We start from the raw sequence: 15,535 nt of genomic DNA on the forward strand, positions 1-15,535 counted from the left end.
GGAGTTGCGAATGGTGCTGAACACTGTGCAATCACTGGCGAACATCCCGACCTCTGACCTTATGATGGAGGGAAGGTCAGTGATGAAGCAGCTGAAGATGGTTGGGCCTAGGACATTACCCTGAGGGACTCCTGCAGAGATGTCCTGGAGCTGAGATGACTGACCCTCCACAATCACAGCCATCTTCCTATGTGTTAGGTATGACTCCAACCACAAGAGACTTTGGTGCTGAATACCTAGTTTTACCAGGGCTCCTTGATGCCACACTCGGTCGAATGCAGCCTCGATAAGGGCAGTTACTCTCCCCTCTCCTCTGGGCAATCTTCAACATTGTCAAGTAGATGTCAGCGTTGTAACTGTACTGGAACAGCTTGTGACCAGTGGAGTGCCACAAGGATCAGTGCTAGGTCCTCTACTTTTCATCATTTATATAAATGATTTGGATGTGAGCACAAGAGGTAAAGTTAGTAAGTTTGTAGATGTCAGCAAAATTGGAGGTGTAGTGGACAGCGAAGTGGGTTACCTCAGATTACAACAGGATCTGGACCAGATGGGCCAATGGGCTGAGGAGCGGCAGATGGAGTTTAATTCAGATAAATGCAAGATGCTGCTTTTTGGGAAAATAAATCTTAGCAGGACTTATACAGTTAATGGTAAGGTCCTAAGGAGTGTTGCTGAACAAAGAGACCTTGGAGTGCAGGTTCATAGCTCCTTGAAAGTGGAGTCGCAGGTAAATAGGATAGTGAAGGCAGCGTTTGGTATGCTTTCCTTTATTGGTCAGAGTATTGAGTACAGGAGTTGGGAGGTCATGTTGTGGCTGTACAGGACATTGGTTAGGCCACTGTTGGAATATTACGTGCAATTCTGGTCTGCTTCCTATCGGAAAGATGTTGTGAAACTTGAAAGGGTTCAGAAAAGATTTACAAGGATGTTGCCAAGGTTGGAGGATTTGAGCTATAGGGAGACATTATAGAGGTTTACGAAATTGAGGGGCATGGATAGGGTAAATAGGCAAAGTCTTTTCCCTGGGGTGGGGGAATCCAGAACCAGAGGGCATAGGTTTAGGGTGAGAGGGGAAAGATAAAAAAGAGACCTATGGGGCAACATTTTCACACAGAGGGTGGTACGTGTATGGAATGAGCTGCCAGAGGAAGTGGTGGAGGCTGGTACAATTGCAACATTTAAGAGGCATTTGGATGGGTATATGAATAGGAAGAGTTTGGAGGGATATGGGCCGGGTGCTGGCAGGTGGGACTAGATTGGGTTGGGATATCTGGTCGGCATGGACGGGTTGGACCGAAGGGTCTGTTTCCTCTGCAATATACAGTGTTTCTAACTGTTTCTTAACATCACATGGAGTGAATCAAATTAATTCGAGACTGGTAACTATAATGCTGTGGACAATCAGAGGAGCCCGAGATGGATCATCCACTCGGCACCTCTGGCTGAAGATTGTTGCGAATGCTTCAGTCTTTCGCACTGATGTGCTGGGATCCATCATTCAGGATGGAGATATTTGTGGAGCTTCCTCCTCCAATGAGTTGTTTAATTGTCTACCACCATTCATGACTGGATGTGGACATAATCACAGAGCTTAGATCTGATCCGTTGATTGTGGGATTCCTTAATTCTGTCAATCACTTGCTGCTTTTGCTGTTTGGCAAGTAATCCTGATTGGTGTTGTCACCAGGTTGACCCCCATCTTCAGGTCTGCCTGGTACTGTTCCTGGCATGCCCTCCTGCACTCTCCATTGAACCAGGGTTCTAGATTAGAGTGGTGCTGAAAAAGCACAGCCGTTCAGGCAGCATCCAAGGAGCAGTAGAACCAGGGTTGATCCCTTGGTTCGATGGTAATGGGTGAGTGGGGGATATGCCAGGCCCTGAGGTTACAGATTATGCTGGAGTACAGTCCATGCCTCATGGATGCCCAGCCTGGAGTTGCTCGATCTGTTTGAAGTCTGTCCTGTTTAGCGTGGTGGTAGTGCACACAACACAATGGAGAGTATTTTCAAAGTGAAGATGGGACTTCATCTCCACAAAGACTGTGCAGTGGTCACCCTTACTCATACAGTCATGTACTGATATATCTGCAGATGGCAGATTGGTAAGGATGAGGTCAAGTTTGTTTTTTCCCTCTTGTTGGTTCACTCACCACCTGTCACTGACCCAGTTAGCAGCGGTATCCTTTAGGACCCAACCAGCTCGATCAGTAATGCTGCTGCTGAGTCACTCTTGGTGGTGGACATTGGAATCCCACTCCCCCCCCCCCCCAGAGTACAGTCTGTGCCCTTGTCCCCCTCAGGGCTTCAACCAAGTGTTGTCCAACATGGAGGGCCACATTCCTGAGGAAGGGCTTGTGCCGGACTCTTGTCGAATCTCCTCCTCAGATGCTGCCTAACTGGCTGTGTTTTTCCAGCACCACACTCATCAACTCTGATTTCCAGCATCTGCAGTCCTCACTCCCTCTAACACGGAGTACTAATTCATCAGCCACACGAAGACAGTACATGGTAGTCAGCAAGAGGTCTCCTTGTCCAGGTTTAATCTGAAGCTGTGTGACTAATTGAGGTGCAAAGTCAGGTTTGAGGACCCCTAGGGCACCTCCATCCCTCCCTGTATCCCGTTGTGCCATCACCTCTGCTGGGTCTGTCTGCCGGTGGGACAGGGCTTGTCCAGGGATGGTGCTGGTGGGGTCTGGGACATTGTCTGTAGGGTATGATTCTGTGAGAGTGACTGTGTCAGGCTGTTAATTGACCAGTCTGTGAGACAGCTCTCCCAATGTTGGCACGAACCCCCAGATGTGAGGGAGGGGGACTGTGCAGGGGCAACAGGGCTGTTTCTGCCATTGTCTTTTCCGGTTCCTAGGTCGATGTCAGGTGGTCTGTCTAGTATCATTTCTTTGAGACTTTGTAGTGAATGGCCACTTCAGAGGGCAGTTAAGAGTCACCCACGTTGCTGTGGGTCTGGAGTCACATGTAGGCCAGACCAGGTAAGGGAGGCAGGTTTGTTTCCCTGAAGGACATTAGTGACCCAGTTGGGTTTTCTGGCAACTGACAATAGTTTCATCAGTAGATTCTTAATTCCACATTTTTTATTGAATTCAAATGCCACCATCTGCCATGGTGAAATTTTAATCCAAGATCCCAGTGCGTTAGCTAAGTTTCTGGATTAGCAGAATCATGATAATACCATGGGGCCATCACCGCCCCTCAGCTCTCGGGATGCTGCTGTTTGTCAGTGCTGACATGACCACAATGACAGTAACTGGGACAGATAACATCCACAAGGTCAGTTTAACATGTTCATCCAAAACGCAGGATCAGAATCAGCAGCTGGTTCACCCTCTTCATTGAAGGGAATACCAGACAAGGCAGTGGCTCTGTGCGATTCTAACTCACACTCAACATGCTGCACAGCAAGAGGCCATTCTCTGAGCAAACTCCTTAAACAGTATCTTTAATTAATCTCACTCCCCTTTGCTCTTCCCCTATAAACTAACCCACTGTCCTGCATTTCCCTGAATCATTTTTAAAAGTTGGTATTGAATTTACTCCCCTCCCCCATACTTCTTCAGGCAGCACATCATTCCTGGCACTGGGATTGGTCCACTCGAAGGGTGTGATTGTCTCACTATTCCATTTGATCATTCAAGGGCCCCCCTGGTGAGGTCATTCAGCCGTTGCCAATCCGGACTCCAAAGAAAACACGGAGATCTTCCGACGGGATCCAGGCTGATGAGGCTGACAACATCCTCGATTACACCAATGGGATGGAGGACATCTTTGGCTCCCTTGATAACTTGAAAATGGAAGTTGATCGAATGAAGAATCCAATGGGAACACACAGCAATCCCGGCCGGACCTGTAAAGACCTGCAGCTGTCTCATCCAGACTTCCCAGATGGTGAGTGGAGCTCCTTCATTACCTAGCACCGTTACAGACAGGCCATTCAGCCCTTTGAGCCTGTGCCACCATTCCCAGAGAAAAGTGGAGACCCTTCCCCTGATCTTACTCCAAAACATACAGGGACGAGGAGAGGCCAGTCAGCAACGCACACACTTCAGTCCATTAGGTGGTGACTCATCTACATCTTAATATAAAGGTCTATAGAGAGGGGTCAGCACAGACTCAATGGTTTAAGGGCCTCTTTTATGCTGTATGACTCTATGACCCTTAACAATTTCTATCTGCTTGGCTTCATTTTTCTAACTCAACAAATATCCACCATCTTGGTCTTAAAAGCTTGATTGGCCCCCTGTTAGCACACCCTGTTTTTGTGGAAGAATGTTCTGGATCTCAGACACGATTGGGTCCTGCTCATGTCTAAAACTATTTGTTATTCCAGGGACATCCTGAAATGCAAAAATAACTTCCAGTTTTTTGTAATAAATTAAAGAATGTGGGTGTTGCTGGACAGTGCAGCATTGAACATCCCTAATTACCCAGAGGGCATATAAGAGTCTACCAAATAGTTAGTTATTCCAAATAGTTTTGTATAGTGTGACTATAGTTCATTGCTTTTTGTTCTTCTTTCCTTACGTCTAGGGTTTGAGTATTACTGTACATCCTCACTGCCCTAGGATGGGGCCATTTCAGAGTAGGGTTAAAAGTAAATGTTTGGAGCCACATGTCAGCCATGAGTGACCCAGATGGATTTTTCCCCAATACTGGAGGTCATCATGAGACAGCCAGATGGTGTGAGTAGGGTGTCAATAACTGAATAGCTATTGTCGACCCTCCATTCACACCATTTGTGGTGTCTTTTGATGCTTTTAATCACTGGAATTATCTTGCCATTATCTCTGTGCCTATAAAGTCTGTGTCTGAGCACTTCCCTCTACTTCACTTGAGGAAGGAGCAACGCTCTGAAAGCTTCTGATTTCAAATAAACCTGTTGGACTATAACCTGGTGTCATGTGACTTCTGACTTTGCTAACCCCAGTCCAACACTGGCACCTCCCCATCATTAACACTGAGACAACATGCTCATTATATATTCCAGTCCCGCCCTGTGCAGCATCCTCCTGGTCCCAGATCCCACCCACTCCTCTTGCCATCTGTTAACTATTTACAAAGTGCTGGCTGGTTTAGGAGTTCTCTTTCATGTTAATGACAATTCAATTCATATGCTATCGATTGACCCACAATGCCCCTAGGCAGAGAATTCCAGGAGTTTGAACCAGTGACGCTGAAGGAGCAGTGATTATGTTTATAAATCACAAGGACTGAGGACAGAGGGTACTAGAGAAGACACAGGGAAAATTCGCAAAAAGGTCACCAAGCTAAAAGATTTCAATCAGGGAGGTTGAAAGAGAGGATTAGTTTTCTTTAGAATTGTGTCAAGAGAGTTGAGTGAGCTTTTAAATTAAAAACTGAATTGAAAGGGTGGATGATGTGAAATGTGGAGGAGTTTAAAATTAGAAGCCATAATTGTAAGATGATCCCTAATAAATCCAATCAGGAATTCAGGAAGACATTCTTCACCAAGAGATTGGAGAGAGATTGTGGGACTCATTCCTCCCCTGCCCTCGTGGGAGTGGGGATGTGGGACACTTGGGGCAGATGGGCTGAATGGCTTGCTTCATTGCTGGAAATTGGATATTTTTCTGTATGTTGGGCTTGCTTTATGTTTCTGGAATGTTCTGCTGTAAGGATGTGTCTTTCTGTCTCTGCTCCCCATCAGGTGAATATTGGATTGATCCAAACCAAGGTTGCCATGGAGATTCCTTCAAGGTGTACTGCAACTTCACCAGTGGAGGCGAGACCTGTATCTATCCCGACAGGAAATCTGACGGCGTGAGTACTCCATTATTTCATACAAACCATCAGCTCAGGAGCAGGGCATTCAGCCAATCCCACCCATACTAGATCTGTCATTCTCATCTACATGTTTGTCCAATGACCATTTAAATGCCCTTAAAGTTGGCGAGTTTACTACTGTTGCAGGCAGTGCATTCCACGTCCCTACTACTCTCTGAGTAAAGAAACTACCTCTGACATCTGTCCAATATCTATCACCCCCTCAATTTAAATCTATGTTCCCTCATGCTCGCCATTACCATTCAAGGAAAAAGGCTCTCCCTGTCCACACTATCTAACCCTCTGATTATCTTATATGTCTCAATCTAGTCACCTCTCAACCTTCTTCTCTCCAACGAAAACAGCCTTAAGTCCCTCAGTCTTTCCTCGCTAGACCTTCCCTCCAGACCAGGCAACATCCCGGTAAATCTCCTCTGCACCCTTTCCAAAGCTTCCACATCCTTCCTATAATGCGGTGACCAGAACTGTACACAATACTCCACGTGCGGCCACACCAGAGCTTTGTACAGCTGTAGCATAACCTCATGGTTCCAGAACTCGATCCCTCTATTAATAAAAGCTAATGAATCCTCTACATCTGTCTTTGTAAAACTCTGTCATGAGTAGAAATCAAAATTAATGAGAATAATGTCTTGGTTAGATCGGTGACACTTAACCTTGACAAGCTCCCAGAACTGGTTAAGATACATCCAAGGATTTGAGGGAAGTGAGGGGAGAATTTGCAAAGACACTGACCACAATCTTCCAGTTTTCTCTGAACTCAGGGAGGCGCCAGAAAATTAGAGAATTGCAAATAATGTTCTTGTCTTTATTAATGGAGGACGAGAAGGCTGGAGGATAACAAATGTTGTCCCCTTGTTCAAGAAGGGGGGTAGAGACAACCCTGGTAATTATAGACCCGTGAGCCTTGTTTTGCTTGTGGGTAAAGTGTTGGAAATGGTTATAAGAGGTAGGATTTATTATCATCTAGAGAGGAATAAGTTGATTAGGGATAGTCAACAAGGTTTTGTGAAGGGTCGGTCATATCTCAGAAACCTTATTGAGTTCTTTGAGAAGGTGACCAAACAGGTGGATGAGGGTAAAGTGGTTGATGTGGTGTATATGGATTTCAGTAAAGTGTTTGATAAGGTTCCCCACGATAGGCTATTGCACAAAATAGAGGCTTGGCATTGAGGGTGATTTAGTGGTCTGGATCAGAAATTGGCTAGCTGAAAGAAGACAGAGGGGGGTGATTGATGGGAAATGTGGATCCTGGAGTTCAGTTACTAGTGGTGTACCACAATGATCTGTTTTGTGGCCACTGCTGTTTGTCATTTTTTAATATATGATCTAGATGATGATGATGTAGAAGGATGGATTAGTAAAGTTGCAAATTAACTAAGGTCAGTGGAGTTGTGGATAGTGCTGAAGGATGTTGCAGATGACAGACGGACATAGATAAGCTGCAGAGCTGGGCTGAGAGGTGGCAAATGGAGTTTAATGTGGAAAAGTGTGAGGTAATCCACCTTGGAAGGAGTCACAGGAGTGCAGAGTACTGGGTTAATGGTAAGATTCTTGGTCGTGTAGATGAACAGGGAGATCTCAGTGTCCAGGTACATAGATCCCTGAAAGTTGCCACCCAGGTTGATAGGGTTGTTAAGAAGGCATACGGTGTGTTAGCTTTTGTTGGGAGAGGGATTGAGTTTCGGAGCCAAGAGGTCATGCTGCAGCTGTACAAAACTCTGGTGTGGCCACACTTGGAGTATTGTGTACAGTTCTGGTCACCTCATTATAGGAAGGATATGGAAGATTTGGAAAGGGTTCAGAGGAGATTTACCAGGATGTTGCCTGGTATGGAGGGAAGGTCTTACGAGGAAAGGCTGTGGGACTTGAGGCTGTTTTTGTTAGAGAGAAGAAGGTTGTGAAGTGACTTAATTGAGACATATAAGATAATCAGATGGTGATGGCTAGCACAAGGAGAGGGGTGATAGATATAGGACAGATGTCAGAGGTAGACTCTTTACTCAAAGTAGTTGGGGTGTGGAACACACTGCCGGCAACAGTAGTAGACTCGCCAACTGTAAGGGCATTTAAATAGTCATTGGATAGACATATGGATGTGGATGGAATAGTGTGGGTTAGATAGGCTTCAGATTGGTTCTACAGGTTGGTGCAACATCGAGGGCTGAAGGGCCTGTACTGTACTGTAATGTTCTATGATCTATTTTCTCTGTGACTATCACAGATTGGAATTTTTCTCCTAACATCATGGTTTAGTTTCCTGACTTGGATCGATGAGTTTTGTTCACACAATCAGACCTCTGTTCCTTATGTTGCAGGTTCGAATCTCTCCCTGGCCCAAGGAAACCCCTGGCTCCTGGTTCAGTGAGTTCAAGAGAGGAAAACTGGTCAGTTTTACTTGTCGGAAATTGTTCATTATTCTCTTTGTTTATTGTCTGATTGAACCTGTAGCTTTAAATTAGACAATTCACTGCAACAAAGCAGCGTGGATGAGAGCTGTGTGTTTTAAATGTTGATTTCCTAATTCCACTGATTCCTAAGAATAATGTAAACTCTTGTCTGTGTGCTCCTTTCACAGCTGGCATATGTGGACGCCCAGGGTGAGCCAATTAACTTGGTGCAGATGACATTCCTGAAGCTGTTGAGTGCCTCTGCAAGGCAGAATCTCACATATAACTGTCAGAACTCCGTGGCCTGGTACGATGCAGCCTCAGACAGCTACGATAAGGCACTCCGATTCCTGGGTTCCAATGACGAGGAGATGTCACATGATAATAATCTGTACATCAAAGCCATCTCAGATGGTTGTATGGTGAGTGCTGTATGATTGGTCTGTGTAAGACTGTATAAAGTTTAAGTCTCTGTTCAGCTCAGATTTTATCCTGTGCTGAGGCTGTAAATATCGATGTTGTTGTTTTTTTCAGTTCCGGAAAGGTTTAGAAAAGACCGTACTCGAGATTCACACTGCAAAAGTGGATCAAGTGCCTATCATTGACTTATTGGTGAGTGACTTTGGCAACACGAACCAGAAGTTTGGATTTGAGGTGGGTCCTGTTTGTTTCCTGGGCTAAGAGACTGAGACAAACCAACACCTTCATCGCACCCACCCACTACAAGACACGTGCAAGTTTTGATCCTGGATGGAGTAAACATTGTCTCACTGTGTATGTATGTACTAATATCTAGAAATTATTAAATGCCCTTGTGGGGTCAGAATCACATGACTTAAACCTATTATGGGGATCCTAGAGGAACGTATAATGGTGTGGAGTTGTCTCGCTGCCAAAGGGAAAGCTTTGGTCCAATCTGGAGGGAGATCATCAGCCAACAGAGAGTGGAACTGACTACTCAAGGTGTTCACACACGTTGCCAAGGTGGTCTGAAGGTGTATTTTAATGAACTGTAATTATTTTATTGTAAAATACCATTTATATCTGTTTCCACTCTCAGAACTTGCATGTGTCTCTCTGGCTGCCATTTTTTAAAGAGCCATTTTTAACTTTTTTTTGGAAACTCAGAAGCAAACTGTAATAATTAAAAAGAAACAAAATAAAATGTTAGCCTCTTGTGAATGAGCTGTATTCTTTCCTGCACTGGACTTGTGTGAACAGATGTTGCTCTTTAACATGGAACTGGGAGCTGAGCTGAGGCCAAGTGAATGTCATTGGGACTCTGAGCCAATTGAAGAATTCCTTGAAAAGGGCCACCCATGGTGATGAAGTGAACGATAACTGACAGCTCCTTTTAGGATGCTGCTGATGTCTCCTTTTACAACAACTTGCCCAATTGTGGAGACTGACTCTGCAAGAGGGTGCAGGACACTGTGTTATGGTGCTATATTTATACATTTTCATTGGATTCTGAAATGTCCACGATGTAAAATGGAGTCAAGAGCACTTGCAGAATTGACAAATCTACATTTGATAGGTTTGAGCTACCCAAGTGAATCTCAGCGATTTACACAACCTGAGTTTAAGAACTCATTCTCCTGGACTCTGGCTTTGCTCCCCTCAAACACTCGATCTCTCTGTTTTGCTTGGCACTCTTTAGTTGAAGCAGAGAAATTGGTTCTCCAGTGGTTGGAACATGAGGTCTATGGGCTATTTGAGACATCTTTTATTAAAGCTAAGTGTTGCCTGGAGAAGCTAGACTGGACGCTCTCTCCCTTAAACAAACTATTTAACTCATTGTTCATGAAAGGCCATGCAAAGACCATAATATGTCTAGGTCATGTGATTCTAACTCGTTGCTAAGCAACAAGTAAGTAACGATCCACTTACATCCAAAAATTCCACATTCGTTGTTTGTTAACATTGGATTTTGCAATTCCTTCTCTAACAATTTCCATCTTGGAATTTGTTTTCTAATCTATGTAAGACTTGAAAAGAAGCGTTTGGTTAACTATTTACCTTCAGAGTTGATTGATATTCAGACTCCATCCAATAATCTGTGACACTTGAGATTCAAATGGAAATACTGCCTTTCCTCTCATTTCCAGAGCTACGTTTGTAAATATCGACCTGGAAAATAGTAAGAGAATTTCATGAATAAAAGTCAAGTCGTGTCTACCTTGGTAGTTCTGCTTTTTTAAAAAAGTATATTTTTTGGAGCTTGGTAGAAATTTGTTTGAATTAAAGCCGAAGGAGTCTCAGGGTAAGCATGGTGTTGTGGGGAAATTTAGAACCTGGGCTAAGCCCTCACAACAATCTGATGTAAGGAGCTTACAATGAACCAACAAACTTCCTTCAAGTTAACAGCGAGAGGGGTTTCTCACCAGTACAGTCCCAGCTTTATAACTAAATCAATAATGTCAAAGACGCCAATCAAAAACAGATAACTCCTTGAATGGTTTCCTATTTATACAGATTTATGAAAAACACACATGGCAATCTTTTTCAGTCTTCTGTTGGTGTATAAATTAATTGTAGAATAATTTTAGTTAGATGAGAAAATCAAACCGCTTTCAGATTTACAGTTACGTTGTATTGCTACACCTGTAGCAAATCACTTTCTGTATTTTACTAAAAAAAAGTTTATATAAAAATAAAATAATTTCCAAAGCTTTCAATTGGATTGCATGATTCAGCACTTCTCAGCTCGGGGTCTGTAAAGCTGTTCAAATGAAAGTTTCTGCCATCTCTACGGCTTGCTGATTGGACAGAGAGAGAGAGAGAGACAGGGAGAGATGCATCTGATAATGAGTGTATCCTGAGGGTCTCTGTTCCTCAGGGGAGGGGAGGGAAGGGGAGGGAGGTAGAGCTACAGAGTACCTTTACCAAGACAGGAGTTGGATCTGTGCAATCAGTATTACTCTGTGTTGCAAACCAGCTGTCCCATCTCAAAAATCTCTGAACAGCCTGCTCCTGAATTCTTTTCATTGCTCCGTCTGTATAGCGCCTGAATCAGTCCCATTGCTGACATCATAGGCTCCCGAGGAAAGGGAGATCTGCATTTCTATGGCATCTTCCCATGACACACCACAATCCAGTATGAAATATCATTGTCGCTTTGATAGAAAAGATGACAGTACACAGCAAGCCTCCATAAACAGTACCCTGACAGAAGATGGTAGGTCAGACTGGAGGGTGGAGCAGATAGGTGGGACAATGACGCTTTTGAAGATTTTGCCCAAACAGCTGTGGGTCAGGTGGAGGGAGTGGGCAGTGTGATCGCCCCAGGGTATGTGTAAACTAAAGATTGTGAGCACGGAGAGTATAGCATCCCGCTCTGGAGCAGTGTGGGAGAGGGATTAGCCCAGACAGACTGCAGGTCCTGGCTAAACTCAACCAGCCTGACCACCCCCCCCACTGCTGGTTCATAAACTGGGGCATCTTCAATGACAGGGACATCACAGCTCAGTAGACCCAGGGGAAATGCTGTGTACAAAACAGGACCACAGTGTTCCATCTTTGTCAGCTGCTCAACGGAGATACAGAGCTTCCCCGTTCTGCCTCCTTGAACTGTTACAGCCCATGTCCTGGAAGAAGGGAGTTCCTGGATTTTGATCTGGTGGCAGTGACATAATGGCAATGTATTTCCAAATCGGGATGGTGAGGGGCTTGGAGGGGAATTTTCAGGGTGTGGTTTTCCATGTATCTGCTGCCCTTGTCCTTCTAGGTGGAAGTAGATGTAGTTTTGGAAGGTGCTGTCTGAGGATCTTTGGTGAATTTCTGCAGTGCAACTTGTAGATCCCTGTTTGCCTGTGGTGTGGCTCCAACCACACTCGAGAAGTTTGACACCATTCAGGACAAAGCAGCCAACTTGATTGGTGCCATATCCACAAGGATCCACTTTCTCCAACACTGACACTCAGTAGCAGCAGAGTACACCATCTTCTATCATCTGTGAATTATATCCCAATTGCACACACATTTTATGATTTCCCATTGAGGGATAAAGGACAGCACACTTTTAACTCTCCTGAAGTACACTTGTATGGTAAGGTACCTGTGAGCACTGGCCTGGGTTTGAATGTTCATGAGCGGAAAACGTGTTGCTGGAAAAGCGCAGCAGGTCAGGCAGCATCCAAGGAACAGGAGAATCGACGTTTCGGGCATGAGCCCTTCTTCAGGAGTAGCCATGGGCACCCGCATGGGCCCCAGCTATGCCTTCCTCTTCATAGGATATGTGGAACAGTCCATCCTCCGCAGCTACGCTGGCATCACCCCCCACCTTTTCCTCCGCTACATCGATGACTGTATCAGCGCTGCCTCGTGCTCCCACGAGGAGGTTGAACAGTTCATCCACTTTACCAACACCTTCCACCCCGACCTCAAAAAAAAGCATTCCTGAAGAAGGGCTCATGCCCGAAACGTCGACTCTCCTACTCTTTGGATGCTGCATGACCTCCTGCGCTTTTCCAGCAACACATTTTCTGCTCTGATCTCCAGCATCTACAGACCTCACTTTCTCCTTGAATGTTCATGAGTAAAGATCGCAGGTTAAGAACTATCCTCGATCACCCCCGTGTTGCAGTTCGAAGAACTCTCACTCACTGCTAAAGTCAGTTACTACAGGCCAAGCACAGCAAAAGAGGGCAATAACAGTATTCGGGGAACACAGGGAGGAACTGAAGGAAAACCAGTATTATGAGGGAAATAGTGTTGGGGGAATTGGTGGGAATGAAGGCTGAAAAATCCCCAGAGCCTGATAACCTACATCCCGAGGACTTCAGGAAGTGGCTCTACAAATAGTGGATGCATTCATGTTCATCTTGCAAGACTTTTTATATTCTGAAAAAGTTCTAGAGATCGGAGTGTAGCTAACGTAACCCCACTATCTAAAAAGGGAGGTAGAGACAAAATTATAAACCAATCACCCTGATGTTCATTATAACAGATTTAATAGCAGAGCACCTGGAAAACAGTGACAGGGTTACACACAATCAGAATGGATTTAAATGGGGAAAACAGGCTTGACAAATCAACTAGAATTCTTCAAGAATGTAGCTCGTGAATGTAGCTGATCAGGGAGAGCCTGTAGATGCCGTTTATTTGGTCTTTCAGAAGGCTTTCAACAAAGTCCCACCTCAGAGATGAGTGTGTAAAATTAATGCTCATGGGATTGTGGGTCGTGTTAGTGATGGCTGGAGAACTGGTTGATGGACAGGAAACAAAGTAAACGGTAACTTGAAACAAAGGAACTGTGGGTATTGGACATCTGAAACAAACATTGCTGGAAAATCTCAGCAGGACTGGCAGCATTTGTGGAGAGAGAGAGACAGAGTTAACGTTTTGAGTCCAGTGACCCTGATTGCAAAAAAAATAATTAAACAACATCTAATTTAATGAACCACTTACTTCATTGAGACAAACATGTTAATTATTAAAAACAAACTCAATTGTACACTTCTGACTTACGCCTTGTACAAACTGTGGGAAGGGCTGCTCGGTGGTAAGCACGGTTGCCTCACAGCACAGGGAACCAGGAACCTGGGCGACTGTGTGTGGAGTTTGCACACTCTCCCAGTGCCTGTGCGGGCTTCCTCTGGGTGCTCCAGTTTCCTCTCACTGTCCAAAGATGTGCAGGTTAGGTAGATTAGCCACGCTCAGTTGCCTCTGTGCAAGCAAGTGTGTTAGCCATGTCAGAGAAACATTAATTACCCATAATGTGCAGTTGTAGGTGGGTTAGCCATGATAAACAGCTACAGTACAGCTTGGCTAGGGGATCGCCAAGTTTGGAACACAAATCTTCACTACTATTGCCAGGGTGTTGTCAGGGCCCATAGCCTTTGCTATTTGCTATTTGATACTTCAAGTGCCTCCAACCATTTCTTGACATCTCGTGGAGTGAATCGATTTGGCTAAAGACTGGTATCTGTGATGTTGTGGACCACAGGAGGAGGCCGAGATGGATCATCTACTTTTGGCTGAAGACTTTTGCAAATGATTTAGCCTTATCTTTGTATTGATAAGGCTAAAGCTTTTGCCCATCATTGGGGATGGAGATATTTGTGGAGCCTCCTCCTCCAGTGAGTTGTTTAATTGTCCACCACCCTTCAGCATTGGATGTGGAAGGACTGCAGAGATTAGATCTGATCCGTTAGTTGTAGAATTGCTTGGCTCTGTCTATCACTGGTTATTTATGCTGTTTGGCAAGTAGTCCTGTTTGGTGGCTTCACCAGGTTGGCACCTCATCTTCAGGTCTGCCTGGTGCTGCTCCTGGTATACCCTCCTGCACTCTCCATTGAACCCGGGCTGACCCTCTGGCTTGGTGGTAATGGGTGAGTGGGGGATATGCTGGGCCATGAGGTTACAGATTGTGCTGGAGTACAGTTCTGCTGTTGTTGATGGCCCACAGCGCCTCATGAATTCCCAGTTTTGAGTTGTTAGATCTGTCTTATGAGGAGAAGTTGAGTAGTTTGAGTCTGTACTCATTAGAATTTAGAAGAATGAGAGGTGACCCGATTGAAAAACAGGATATTCTGAGGACACTTGCCAGAGTGAACATGGAAATCACTTTGTAGGAGAGTCTAGGACCAGAGGGCATCATTTCAGAATAAGATGTTGTACATTGAAAACAGAAATCAGATGGATTCATTTCTCTCAAGGAGAACAAACCTGTGGATCATTGGACTGTTGAGGCAAAGGCATTAAGTATTTTCAAGGTTGAGAGAGACCGTTTTAGGATCTATAAGAGAATTACCAGGTTATGGGGGAGAAAGGTAGGACACTGAGAAAGTGAAGGATTATCAAACCAGCCACAATTTCAGTGAATTATGGGCCAGACATGGTGGGCTGAATGGCCCACTTCCTTCTGCTCCTACATTATAGAGTCATATGGTCTCCCACTTACTGGATTTCCTTTGTTATCTCCAGTGCCATGTTTTAAATGGAGTCCGGAAGCTGGTGTTTTCCTTCATGTGTGTCATTTCCCATTGTTACCCCAAAATCCTCATTGCCCCAGTTTCAGGATTGATCCCCCCAGCTTTGTCAAACCTCACTGGGATAGTGCATTAGAAATCAAGCTTTGCTATCCTAGAGTCATCGTGGAAGTTCAAGATTTAATCAAAGTTAACAAAATTCCCATCTTATCTATCTTTTGAGACAGAAGTTAACAAAAACACAAATATTGCTTCTATAATCAATGACTATTCATAAGAAATTAATAGATTCTCTCTAAAGGACCTTTGGTGTAATGGGTGAAGGGAAAGGTTTTGAAATCAGTTCAAAGGTCACAAAATAGAATTCGCTGAACTACCAAGTGTTCAATGACAG

At 44.6% G+C, this 15,535-nt stretch overlaps 1 protein-coding gene across 2 annotated transcripts in view; it reads left to right on the forward strand.

The window, feature by feature from the left end:
• The window catches only part of LOC132819213 (collagen alpha-1(XI) chain-like), a 220,848-nt gene extending 210,461 nt beyond the window's left edge, over positions 1–10,387 (forward strand). For both annotated transcript variants that reach the window (XM_060830676.1, XM_060830677.1), the window contains 5 exons: positions 3,653–3,902; positions 5,683–5,795; positions 8,138–8,206; positions 8,398–8,631; positions 8,744–10,387. In XM_060830676.1, coding sequence (XP_060686659.1) covers positions 3,653–3,902; positions 5,683–5,795; positions 8,138–8,206; positions 8,398–8,631; positions 8,744–8,890 — 813 coding nt within the window. In that variant the 3' untranslated portion in view covers positions 8,891–10,387. The remainder of the gene's footprint in view (positions 1–3,652; positions 3,903–5,682; positions 5,796–8,137; positions 8,207–8,397; positions 8,632–8,743) is intronic.
• The last annotated feature ends 5,148 nt before the right edge of the window (positions 10,388–15,535 follow it).

This window comes from Hemiscyllium ocellatum, chromosome 9 (assembly GCF_020745735.1).
Source record: "Hemiscyllium ocellatum isolate sHemOce1 chromosome 9, sHemOce1.pat.X.cur, whole genome shotgun sequence".
Taxonomy (NCBI): Eukaryota; Metazoa; Chordata; class Chondrichthyes; order Orectolobiformes; family Hemiscylliidae; genus Hemiscyllium; species Hemiscyllium ocellatum.